This window comes from Propithecus coquereli, unplaced genomic scaffold (genome assembly GCF_000956105.1).
Source record: "Propithecus coquereli isolate 6110/MARCELLA unplaced genomic scaffold, Pcoq_1.0 Scaffold323, whole genome shotgun sequence".
NCBI classification, from domain to species: domain Eukaryota; kingdom Metazoa; phylum Chordata; class Mammalia; order Primates; family Indriidae; genus Propithecus; species Propithecus coquereli.
This window is the reverse complement of record NW_012148875.1, coordinates 2,349,521-2,363,488: the sequence shown is the minus strand read 5'-3', so window position 1 is coordinate 2,363,488 and position 13,968 is coordinate 2,349,521. Positions and strand designations below refer to the sequence as shown.

The 13,968-nt window shown below is 38.4% G+C and overlaps 1 protein-coding gene across 1 annotated transcript in view; it reads right to left on the bottom strand.

Annotated features, from left to right (window-relative positions):
• The window catches only part of FGF2 (fibroblast growth factor 2 (basic)), a 55,609-nt gene that overhangs the window by 9,738 nt on the left and 31,903 nt on the right, over positions 1–13,968 (bottom strand). Inside the window, exon 3 of the mRNA XM_012650403.1 lies at positions 3,426–3,529. Within this exon, the coding sequence (XP_012505857.1) occupies positions 3,426–3,529 (104 nt within the window). The remainder of the gene's footprint in view (positions 1–3,425; positions 3,530–13,968) is intronic.

Here is a 13,968-nt window from a genome sequence, read left to right as displayed (position 1 = left end):
TGCTGCAATAAACATTCTAGTGCAAGTGTCTTTTTGAAAAAATGACTTTTTTTCCTTTGGGTAAATACCCAGTACAGGGATTGCTGGATCAAATGGTAGGTCTACTTTTAGTTCTTTGAGGAATCTCCATATTGTTTTCCATAGAGGTTGTACTAATTTGCAGTCCCACAAATAGTGTGTAAGTATTCCTTTCTCTCTGCATCCACACCTGCATCTATTGTTTTAGGACTTTTTGATAAAAGCCATTCTCACTGCAGTTAGGTGATATCTCACTGTGGTTTTGAGTTGCATTTCTCTGATGATTAGTGACGTTGAGTGTTTTTCATGTTTATTGGCCATTAGTCTATCTTCTTTTGAAAAGCTTCTGTTCATGTCTTTTGCCCACTTTTTAATGGGGTTGTTTATTTTCATCACTTTTAACAACTATGGGGATTTTTATCACTATAAATGTTCCGATATTTCAGCCTATGCTCTTGAGATGAATAGCCCCTCCAGTGACTATCTTACAGGGTCACCATGATTACTAGGTTACTGGAACTTCTAATCTTAACAAGTGTAAGACCAGGGTAATAACTAATCTCAAGGCACTCACTGAGGCAGATTAAGACAGACATATAAAAGGCTGGTGCTTTATAACCATTTGGTTAGTGTTGTCCATAGTTAGTTCTGACAGAAGCAAATGTACACATCTCCTTTCTTTTCTCTACCACTCTCACTGTCTGACAGTAGCCAAACTAACACTACTACAGAAGCCATAGTGATTTGTATAGTGATTTCATCCTAAGGTGAAAAGGGTAGGGGAATTGCAAACACTTCTTTCTCTCTCTTCTATAATATAAAGTCATCCAAACTTACTTATTGATTCACTGTCCTGGGAAATATTTAAAATGCTACTTTGGTAGATTACGAAAGTATTATATCACCTCTTGTGTTGACAAGAGATTGGTATAAAAAAAAAGACAAGGACAGAGGGGAAGAAGCAAAAGTCACAAATTGTCCATCTTTTAGAGCTATATTTTTTGCCTAGGAAACCTCATCCATTCTCCTCATTTAAGTACCACCTATAAGCTGATGATACTCACATCTATATATCAATGCAGATCTCTCCTCTGAGCTCCAGATTTATAATTCCAACTACTTAGTGAACATCTTCACCTGAATTTCCCATAGGTAACTCAAACTAAATAGGTATAACTTTGAACTTACTACCTACCTTTTCCCAAATCTTTCTCTTTTCCTCCTTCCCATTTCTCATCTACCTTTTCATCCAAGCCGAAACCTAAAAGCTATCTTTGACTTTTCTCTCTACTTCACTCCTAAATCAAATCAATCACAAGTGCTAGCACTTGACTCTATCCTCTTTGTCCCACTGTTATTGCCAGGTCTGATCACCACTCGCCTGGACCATGACAGGGGCCCTCTAAACTGGTCTCTCTCCATCAGTGTCGGCCCCCTCAAATGCATTCTTTACACTGCTGCCACAGTGATCTTTCTCAAATTCAAATCTGATCAGGTCTCTGCTTAAAACTCTTCACGGCTCTCCACCGCATACAGTCAGCATGGTGTGTAAGGCCCTTCCACAGAAAGCCTACCTACCTCTCCAGCCTTCTCTCTCTTCTCTTCCACCTTTCTTTTCCTTTGCACTTTACACTCCAGTGTGAGTGAATTACTTGTAATGCTAGAGATACCCCACAGAGCTTTTTGCATCCGTGCCTTTGCATGTGGTATGTCCCAGAGTTATCCACACCCTCCTGTCTACTCTTGCTCCCTGACTGCCTGCTGAACTCCTTCCTCTACATCACCTAAAATTCTACTTATAGGTCATCCTCCCCAATTCTAGACAAATTTTGCCACTTCCTTTCATATATTACTTCCTTTATCATAATATTTATTATCCTTTCCTCTATTACTATGCATGTATGCTAAATATAGAAGCAAAACATCAAAAGCCTTACACATTATTACAAATACTTATTTACATTTCTGCCACCCCTGGATTGTGACTCATTAAGGGTATATAGACCATGTAATATTCAGTTTTATAAGCCTGATGCCTAGCACAGCATCTGGCACACTATACAATCAATAAGTATTGGCTATTCTTGAAGAGGACTCTAAAATTAATCCAATTAACCCTCTCAAAATTAAGAGCCGCTACACCCAAATTTGTTATTGATATTTATCCTGCAAATATCACATAAATTGATAATATCAACATGAGTGTATCTTTGTCAGATAATCAATCTGAAATTGGGATGGTTAAAATATCCTTTTTCTCTATAAATCTGTTTCATCATCTTTAAAAATTCATAGGTCTTCATTCAGAAAAAAATTTCAAAAACTATTTGTACAGCTCAAAACACCACAATTGCTTGACACTATTAGAACACTTCTGTGGGGGAAGTTATAGAGAGGTTACAACTGGCCATTGGCATTGGTAGACACACAACACACACACACACACACACACACACACACACACACACACTTCTACATACATGTCCTATCTACTCCCCCAAGCAGAAAGGAATAAGATCTGTGTCTTCTACGGTTTCTTCTTTTTTTTTTTTTTTTTGAGACAGGATCTCGCTCTGTTGCTTGGGCTAGAGTGCAGTGGCATCATCATAGCTCACTGCAATCTTAAATTCCTGGCCTCACGCGATCCTCTCGCCTCAGCCTCCGAAAGTGCTAGGATTACAGGTGTGAGCCACCACACCTGGCCCTACTTCCTTAGTTTCCTGCACCATTCCCCACACACTGTGAATGCTCAACAGGTATGCAATCCTATTTCTGATAATAATGGTGAAGTTGACAGGGAGCCTGCACTAGTGGGAAGGATACTAGCCTGGAGCTAGGCCCCTTGACTAGCTGTAATAAAACAAAAAAGAAAAGTTCCTGTCCTGATTGATACATAAGAATAGCATGAGGAGGAAGTAACAATATTGAGGATCTGTTATGTGTCAGAAACTAATGTAAGCACTTGATATATAGTATTGAATTAAAACCTCAGTGATATTGGATCATTACTATTTCTATTTTACAAGTGAGGGAACTAACTCAGAATAATTTGCCCAAGAACACACAGCTAGTAAGTGGCAGAGTCAGCATTCGTACCCAGGTCAAAAGCCCACATTCTCAACTAGTATTCTATACGGCAAATGTTTCATATATCACATTCTACAGAATAAATCTGAAAACAGATAATCAAAATTTTATGTGTCCATTCCCACTGATCTTCATGTTTGATTGCACGGTTTAAGGAAAAAATTCTGAATTACAGTTTAATGGCTTTGCAGAGCAAAAGCAGTGATATAGAGCTCATGGTCCGAATCAAGACTGCCCCAAGTCCAATCCAGTCTCTACTTAATATGAGCTGTGTTTAAAAAAAAAAAAAAAAAACCGCAAAAACAGAAAGCATTACTTACAGAAGCCAGTAATCTTCCATCTTCCTTCATAGCAAGGTAACGGTTCGCACACACTCCTTTGATAGACACAACCCCTCTCTCTTCTGCTTGCAGTTGCAGTTTGACTGTAAGTAATGGGAAAAATTACCTTTGTAGCACCACAGAGAAAAGAGCAAGCTCCACAACAATTGCACAATATAAAGACGAAAGACACCTGAGCAGCAACTAATGCACTTGAAAATTGGTGAGCTTGGGGGGGGGTGGTGGTGCAGGGAATACGGGGCAGATGTCAACTAAGTGGTATTAGAGAGGGTGAGATGCAGACCTGCTAGCGCATCAGTGCCTCGGGACTCCCTTGTCACTCCTGTGTCACAGAGTGAGCAGAAAAGGGTAAAGTTAAGCTGGGGTAGCAAGGTATTGAAGGGTTTAAAAACTGTTAATGTTTCAGATAGAGTCCTTGAGACACTTTGCTGGTTCTATACAATGTGAAATCTCAGCCAGTACTCAAGGATACTGGAAGGCCAGACAGTTCAGTCCAGTGAAATTAAATCTGGTTACACTCAAGTAAGCTTTTTTGTTGTCACTGTTCCATGTTGGATTGACTTTACAGTGAGGAAAGATACAATAAAATAATTATACTTGAGATCTACAAGACTCTTAATAAACAAAGCCATTGGATCCTATGGCACAGCAAAGGCGTAAACTAAAGATACATTTCATTTGCTGGGGTTAGGGGAGGGTCTTCTTAAAGGAGTAGTTTTAAACATTAAGTACTTTTAAGATTGGAAATGAAAGGAATTATATTACATTTCCACATAAAGAGTACAGACTAAAATTTTCTACACTTTTCAGGAAATAAAACAGACAACCTAGCAAAAATTTGTTCTGAGGCTGGGCGCGGTGGCTCACGCCTGTAATCCTAGCACTCTGGGAGGCCAAGGCGGGTGGATTGTTTGAGCTCAGGAGTTCGAGACCAGCCTGAGCAAGAGCGAGACCCTGTCTCTACTAAAAATAGAAAGAAATTAATCAGACAACTAAAAATATATAGAAAAAATTAGCCGGGCATGGTGGCACATGCCTGTAGTCCCAGCTACTCGGGAGGCTGAGGCAGGAGGATCGCTTGAGCCCAGGAGTTTGAGATTGCTGTGAGCTAGGCCAACGCCATGGCACTCACTCTAGCCCGGGCAAAAGAGTGAGACTCTGTCTCAAAAAAAAAAAAAAAAAAAAAATTTGTTCTGAAAAATGGAGGACGACCGATCAACAATTCTGCACCACAAAAATGATCAATTCCCTTCTATGCCTAACTAGAGATGTCATCTTCAGCCTGGTGTCTGGAAATAATAAAATACTACTTTATATTTTTATACTTAGATAAATGTTAAAGCCCTGGTTTTCACATTATATAAAAACACTTAATACCGCAATTAGTATCAAAAATCAGCTTTTTTTATTATACGCCTGAACATTTTCTGCCATAGCTATCGAAAAAGCAGGAAAAAAAAAGCAAGATATTTTCTCCATGAAAAAAATATGAAGCTTGCCACCTACAAAGTAATTAATAAATGACTGTAAAATAGAACATTTTTTGTAGTATAAAAACATTCTTTTGTTGTATACTAAGCACCTATTCATATGAAAGGAAGCTCTCATATTATCTTGCTTCCTCCGCTCAAAGCAGTTTTTGGGGTTCTTTTGTTTTTGTTTTTATTGTTTGTTTTTGAGGCAAGGTCTTTTTTGCTCTGTCCCTGGAGCTAGAGTGCAGTGGGGGTCATCATAGCTCACAGCAACCTCAAACTTTTGGGCGCAAGCGATCCTCCTCCCTCAGCTTCCCACGTAGCTGGGACTACAGGCACGTGCTGCCACACCTAGCTAATCTTTCTATTTTTTGTAGAGATGGGGTCTCACTCTTGCTTAGGCTGGTCTTGAACTCCTGGCCTCAAGCGATCTTCTCACCTTGGCCTCCCAAAGTGCTAGGATTACAGGCATGAGCGAGCGTGCATGGCCTCAGAGCAGTTTTATGGCACATTCTGTCCCCCCCACTGACTGTGAGCTTCTGGACCGCAGAGAACTATAACTTCTCCATCTCTGTATCCCTAGCTGTAGCACAGTACCCGGCACGCAGCAGTATCTAATGAATGTTTGTTGGATGAAAGCGCCTCATGGAAAAGAAAGACATGGGTAATATGATGGATTAGATATTCTGAAAAATTCTCCCAGTATTAAGCTCCTAACAATGTCAAAGCATGAAAAAAGAGAGGAAACTTTCAGAGGCCAAAAGTAGGAAAAAGAAAAATAAAAACAATTAAGCATAAGTTCAGAGAGAAAAACAAAAGATGCCATGTGATGATCAATATTTTATGTGTTAACTTGGCTAGTCCCAGTAATTCAATTAAACACAAATCTGAGTGTTGCTGTAAAGGTATTTTATAGATGTGATTAAAATTCATAATCAGTTGACTTTAAGTAAAGACTATTCTTGATAATCTCACAGACCTGATTCAATCAGTTGAAAGGCCTCGCGAGCAGAGCTAAGGCTTCCCAGAAGTAATTCTTCCTTCTGGACAGCTGCTTCAGCCTCTGCCCAAGAATTCCGGCCTGCCCATTCTGACAGCCTGCCTACGGATTTCAGACTTGCCTATCCAACCCCCACTATGGTAAAAGCCAATTCCTTGCAACAAACCTCTTAATATGTATTTTTTAACAAGACAAAGAAGCAGCAATGCGATTGGTGTCATACTGAAGTTTTACACAGGTGCTAGGAGACTACAGAAAAGGACATATTTATTATGAGATGAAAAGTCAGGAAATATTTCTAGGAGGGATGAGCTTTGAGCTAAGTTCTGAAGGATTAGTAGGGGATAATCACATGAACAATGTATTAGCTAGGGAGAGACAAGGGGTAATGATATCCCAGGTAGAATGTCATTCCAGGACTGAGGCATGAAACAGCCACACTTGTTCAAAACGGTCAAGTCCTACACATCTAAAGCAATCAGCAAAATCCAGGTGGAGATACCCTATAGATCAAACAATGCAATTTTTTTTAATTTCATTTCAGAATATTACATGGGTACAAACACTTTGGTTACATATGTTGCCTTTGCACCACCCAAGCCAGAGCTACAAGCGTGCCCATCCCCCAGAAAGCATGCACCGCACCCATTAGGTGTGAATTTACCCATCCCCCAACACCCCTCCCACCTGCCCGACACCTGATGAATGTTACTTCCATACGTGCATGTAAGTGTTGATCAGTTAGTGCCAATTTAATGGTGAGTACGTGTGGTGCTTGTTTTTCCACTCTTGTGATACTTCACTTTGAAGAATGGGCTCCAGCTCCATCCAGAATAATACAAGAGGTGCTGGATCACCATTGCTTTTTGTGGCTGAGTAGAACTCCATGGTACATATACCACATTTTATTAATCCACTCATGTACTGATGGGCACTTGGGTTGTTTCCACATCTTTGCAATTGTGGATTGTGCTGCTATAAACATTCTAGTGCAGATGTCTTTATTATAGAATGTCTTTCTTTCCTTTGGGTAAATACCCAGTAGTGGGATTGCTGGATCAAATGGTAGTTCTACTTTTAGTTCTTTGAGATATCTTCATATTACTTTCCATAGAGGTTGTACTACTTTGCGGTCCCACCAGCAGTGTATGAGCGTTCCTATCTCTCTGCATCCATGCCAACATTTGTTGTTTTGGGACTTTTTGACAAAAGCCATTCTTACTGGAGTTAAGTGATATCTCATTGTGGTTTTGATTTGCATTTCCCCTGATGGTTAGAGATGCTGAGCAATTTTTCATTTATTTGTTGGCCACTAGTCTGTCATCTTTTGAAAAGTTTCTGCTCATGTCCTTTGCCCACTTTTTAATGGGGTTGTTTGATTTTTTTCTTGTTAATTTTCCTGAGTTCTATACAGATTCTAGTTATTAGCCCTTTATTGGATGTGTAGCATGAGAATATTTTCTCCCATTCTGTAGGCTATCTGTTCACTCTAGTGATAGTTTCCTTTGGCTGTGTGGAAGATTTTTAATTTGATCAGGTCCCATTTATTTATTTGTGTTGTTGCTGTGAATGTTTTGGGGTCATCTTCATAAATTCTTTGCTTAGGCCAATGTCTATAAGAGTTTTTCCAACATTTTCTTCTAAAATTATTATGGTTTCATGCCTTAGGTTTAAGTCTGTTATCCATTATGAGTTGATTTTTGTGAGAGGTGAGAGGTGTGGATCCTGTTTCAATCTTCTTCTACATGTGGCTATCCAATTTTCCCAGCACCATTTATTGAATAGGAATTATTTTCCCCAGTATATGTTTTTCTCTGCTTTGTCAAAGATCAGATGACAATATGAGGATGGTTTTCTATCTGGAGTTTCAGTCCTGCTCCATTGGTGAATGTCTCTGTTCTTGTGCAAGTACCATGCTGTTTTGGTTACTATTGCCTTGTAACTGCGACTCAGGTCAAAAAACAGGGCTTTTCCAGCCACCCCAGAAGCCTCTCTATGCCTTGTAGTATAGTTTGAAGTCTGGTAGATTGATATCTCCTAATTTGTTCTTTTCTTTTAAGGTTGCTTCGGCTATATGGGGTCTTCTCTGGTTCCATACAAAGCATAGAATTATTTTTTCTAGATCGGCAAAAGTGATGTTGGTATTTTAATAGGGATTGCATTGAATCTGTAGACCACTTTGGGTAGTAAGACATTTTAACAATGTTGATTCTGCCGATCCATGAGCATAGTATGGTTTTCCATCTGTTTACATCCTCTACAATTTCTTTTCTCAGTGTTTTGTAGTTCTCCCTACTATATAGGTCTCTCACCTCCTTAGTTAAATATATTCATAAATATTTTATTTTCTTTGATACTGTTGTTAAAGGTATTGTGTCTTTGATTTGATTCTTGGCTTGATTGTTACTGGTGTATATGAAAGATACTGATTTGTGTGCATTTTGTGTCCTGAGACTTTGCAATTTCTTGAAAAAATAATTGCAAAGAGAAAAAAGAATGGAAGGAGGACATGAGATGAAAAGAGGGTTAAAAATTCATGTATGTTAAAAGGCAAAACTAAAGTAGACTATTCAGGGATACCCATTTGTGTGATAAAACTATTAAGAAAAATAAAGAACTAGTTGGCTCATGCCTATGATCCAAACACTTTGGGAGGCTAAGGCAGGAGGATTGCTTAAACCCAGGAGTTCGAGACCAGTCTGGGCAACATAGCCAGACCTCATCTCTACAAATTTAAAAATTAGCGGGACATGCGTACCTGTAGTCCCCAGCTACTTGGGAGGCTGAGGCAGGAGGATCACTTGAGCCCAGGAGTTTGAGGCTACAGTGAGCTATGATCCTGCCACTGTACTCCAGCCTGGCTGACAGAACAAGACCCTGCCCTGTCTCAAAAAAAAAAAAAAAAAAAAAAGGAAAAAAATGGAAAAGAAAAGAAAGAAAAATGAAGAAGTGACTGAAATAAAATCTGTACATTTTTACTGGGGAGACAGGACTGTGATAGAGATAGAGGCATAGAGAGGCTTCTCGGGTGGCTGCCAAAGTCCTGTTTGTTGGCCTGAGTTACAGTTACAAGAATCTTCAAATAGCAGTAATTCATTAAAATACAAATTTGTTTTAGGTGACTTTCTGTATCTAAGTCACATTTTACATTTTTTTAAGTTTTTAAAATAAAAAAAAACATACAGTAAAAGATCTTTCTAAACTGAACTTTAGACACTAATTTAACCCAAGTCATTTCAACAAGCTGGAACTGACGCTTTCGAGTCAGTTTCTAGATGCATGTAAGTTAACAATTTTGATAAACACACACTTCTGGTGGCTTTCTAATGTTGATATTAAATCCAGTAAGGGATGAACTTGGAAAAATAAATAGTGTGTTACCCAAGCTTAAAACTTAACTTCTCTCTTTTTTTTCTCTCTGTTGAAACATAAAAGCAAAAGCTATCGACCACAAAATTGGAGAATCTAATCATAGGCAAAATGTTAGTGGTCACTTAGTCTTACCATGGTACAGTTACATCTTAAATCGCATCCACGATATCTACGGCAAACAACTGTCCAACTTTTCCTTCAAAATCTTCAGCAAAGGGAAATTGACACAACCTTTCTAAAATGATTTAGATACGTAAGCAAAAGATTAGAAGTTCTGATCAGCCTAAGTAAACCACTCAAATGTTCGAGTGCTCAGATCATTAGCACTCAACACATTAGTTAAACAGTATAACCAGAAAGCCAAATTATTATTTCAGTGTTACTACCAGTGCTCAAAGTATTTTGGAACTCCTATTTTGGAATGTTCTACACAATCTGCATCATTTTCTTTTGAATATGCTCAAGGATGATGAATTTTAGAATCACAAAATATCAAGTTATCAACACTGTAAAGAATCATTCACTGTACCCTCCCCATTTATAAATAAGGAACCTGACAATTAGAGAGGTTTGTCCCTGGTGAAAGAATATGGTTTTTGGAAATAGTCAAGTCAGTGTCTCCACAAATGATGAATACATTTATTTATTCATTCAATAAACATTTATTGGTAACGGCCACATGCCAAGTAGCAAGAAGTACAAAGGAAAGTATGACATTGGTCTTTGATCTCAAAGAACATACAGCATTGTTGAGGGGAAGATGGGTCATAGGCAGATAATTAAACAAGCTCAATACTGTAAGTGCCATGAGAGAAATATACACAGGCTACTTTGAGAGCACTCAGAGGCTACACCTAAGCCAGCTTGGGAGATTATAGATGTCCTGGAAGCAGTGACAACTGTATGGAGACTGAAGGAATTAGCAGGAGTTAGTCAGGAAAAGAGAAAATGGGAACAAAAAGAAAGCATCCTATATGTTCTACAACTATCGATGCTGTAACTATATAACTTCCAAAGGAGAAAGGGAGAGAAAGCATAGCACATCCAAGGAACTTCTGGCAGTTAGGTAGGGCTAGCACAGGGTGTATGAATGTGAGAGAGAGAGAGAGAGAGAGAGAGAGAGAGAGAGAGAGAGAGAGAGAGAGTGTGTGTGTGTGTGTGTGTGTGTGTGTGTGTTGCGGAAGGGGGTGTCAGGGACGAGATGAGGCTGGAGAGGTCACAGCCTCTGAATACTATGTTAAGGAGTTTCATAGTGTGAAATGGGATGAAAGAATGAGGGCTTTTAATGAAATAGTGGGGATGGAGAGAAGTCAATAAATATGTGAGATATGACCAGAATGAGCAGGAGTGGATATGAAGGGAAAGAAGGGAAGGAAGTAAAAGGCCAGAAGGAAAGAAGGAGGGAAGAAATGAAGGGAGGGAAGAAGGGGGAAAAGAAACAAGTCCCAGGTTTTTCTGTCTTGGGTAACTGGGAGACTGTTGTGATGAGAAATAGAGGAGGAGGAGTAAGTTGGCAAGAGAAGACAATGAGATACGTTCCCTCCAGACATATTGAAATTGCAGTGTCTGTGGAAAATCCAGATAGAGATATCCAGAAGACAGTCAGCCATATGAATCTGCAGTTCAAAAAAGAAATCTGTCTTAGAATAAAGTTGTGGTAATCATAGCAAATCATGGTTGCCTTGGGAGCACAGGCTGCACCTAACCCCAACAGGGAGATATAAAGTGGTTGAGATCTTCCCAAGAGCGTGTAGCTTACACAAATTAAAGGGCGAAGGATGGAATCCAAGGAAGCACCAACATTTATGAGAGGAGTAGAGGACACAGGGCAAGTACAGCCTGGAAGGACTGGTCAGTCCAAGCTAGCACAGGAAGGTATGTATATGCACACCTAATACCTGCACACACGTGTGTACACACGAACAACACAAAGATTTGGAAACTAATGGACCAAACTGTTATTATTTGCAGATGGTATCATTCTCTGCATTAAAAATCAAGAGACTAAATGCAATGTGATATTCTGGATTGGATTCTGGAACAACAAAAAAAGACATTAGTGGAAAAAGTGGTGAAATCCGAATAAAGTCCATAGTTAACAGTATTGTACTAGCATCAATTTCTTAGTTTTGACAAAGGTGCCACGGTTATGTAAGAAGTTAACCTTAGGGAAAGCTCGGGGAAGAGTACATAGAGTAACTCTGTAAAGTCTTTGTAAATCTTCTACAGATCTAAAATTATTCCAAAATAAATTTTTTTTAAAAAAATTAAGAGAAAATACAGATAAACTATTGGAAATAATTCAGATAAGTTGCCTGAAATAAGAATATATAAAAACTGAGTTTCTTTATACCCACAAAAAACTGTTAAAACTTTTAATTATAAAAAATGATACTACTTTTGGTAACAAAAGGTATCTAGAACTTTTATAAGAAAATTATAAAACTTTGTTGAAAATCATTTTTAAAAGACTTAAAAGGGGAACTATGCATGTTTACAGACAGGAAAACAATATAATTGAGATGTCATTTCTCCTGTCTAATAGTCTATAAATTTAATGAAACCTCAAGAGAGTGGTCAGAGGTAGGAAACCAGGAGATGGAAGAAACCAAGTGAAGACAGGATCTCACGTGGGACCTTCAAGACCTTCAGTGTCAGATGGTACAAAAGAAGTCAGGTAATATAAGACTGAAAAGTATTCACCGGGTTTAATCACAGTAAGAATTTGGGAACAGTATATGCAAACAACTCCTTCAAGAAGTTTCACTGTGAAATGAACCACAGAAATTAAACTGCAGTACTCAGAAAAAATAACATGAAATCAAATGCATGGATTTTGAAGTCAGACAGAACTTCACTCAAAATGAGGCTTTACCACTCACTTGAGCTTACCTTCTCACTTGTACAAATGAAAATAATTGCTATTGATCTTATACACACACACACACACACACACACACACACATACTTTTAGTACACTATAAGCATTCAAATATGTTCACCTCCTACTCTACCTGCTTTAAGATTCAGGGAACTATATATTTTCTTTTCTTTTCTTTCTTCTTTTGTTTTTTTTTTGAGACAGTGTCTCTCTCTCTCTCTGTTGCCAGGCTGGAGTGCAGGGGTGTCATCATAGATCACTGCAACCTCAAACTCCTAGGCTCAAGCAATCCTCCTGCCTCCGCCTCCTGACTAGCTGAGACTACAGGTGTACACCACCATGCCTGGCTAATTTTTCTATTTTTTGTAGAATCAGTGTCCCACTCTTGCTCAGACTGGTCTCGAACTCCTGACCTCAAGCAATCCTCTGGCCTCGACCTCCCAAAGTGCTAGGATTACAGGTGTGAGCCACCGCATCCAGCCCAGCCAGGAGTTATATAAAGAATCCTTGTATTTACTTGATCAAGGATGTGAGACTATCTAGAAGAAGGCAAACATGACCTACAAAATGTGGCTGGGTAATCTTTTAAAATAGGTCATTTATGCTGAGTATGTTTTACTATATTGAAGCCTGTTCTTTACCTACAGAATAAATTTATAGTTTTATTATATTTCCCAAGGGAAATAGAGCATGAAAGACACAGACTTTATACAATTTCTCAATCTATTATCCTACATTTATTTATTTATTCATTCATTCAACAAATTGGTATTGAGTGCTTCTTATGTGTCTGATTCTAACAGCTAGAAATATAACAGTGACCAAGACCTACAAAGTCTCTGCCCTCATGGGGCTTACATTCTAGTGTCAACTGTATGACTTTTCATTGGCTGGACCAGCATTAATGTTATTTCTCATTTAAGTAATATGAAACCCAAGCAAACAGAAACTCTCAACCTAGTAAACCACGATAATCAGAAAGCAGTTGTCTAATATTGTATTCAAGGTTCATTATATTGGTCAATAGATGACAAGTACTCATATAACCTGACATCCTCAGCTCAGAACACAGTACACACATTTTAATTGTTTACTTATTCAAAACAACCTATTTTATTTAAAACTGAATGACAGAGTGTGTTTCAATAACACTATGTTTTTGAGTAAAAAAATAACCAAGCCAGGTTTAGTAGTCTCTTTGGAACTAAAATTTACCAGTAACAAAACTAAATTCCAAGGCATACTGGTTTCTCTTCTTCCATCAAGAATCATCCAATACAATGCTGAAGATCTGACACTGAAAATCCTTTAATGCATGGATAACTGACAAAGGCACTAAGGTAACAAAAGGAACTCATTTGCTGAAAATAAAAAACTTTAAATCTCTGTATGGGTATATGGAGTAAATCAGATAAATAACAAAGATCAGCATCCTAAATTTATTTGCTTGTGAGCAAAACACAAATATGACTAACAAGTTCACACAGCCCCCTCACTAAACTTTTTCTTTACTATTATTTTATTTTGCGTATCATCCCAGAACCGAAAACCATACATTCCATTCTCTTCACAACTCGGCTGGCTAATTCAAGTTTATAAATAAGAACATTAGACACCCAGATGGGTCATTAAAATTCCTAGTAATTCTTCAACTTGCAAACTAGGTTAAAATTGGGCATAATATGGAAGAAAGAAAAATAGGAAGAAGGAAGGAAGGAAGGGAGATAACTTAGAAATCCATGAGTTCCTTCATTATTCCCCAACCATGACATGGCTTTATGAGTCCATTAAACCTTT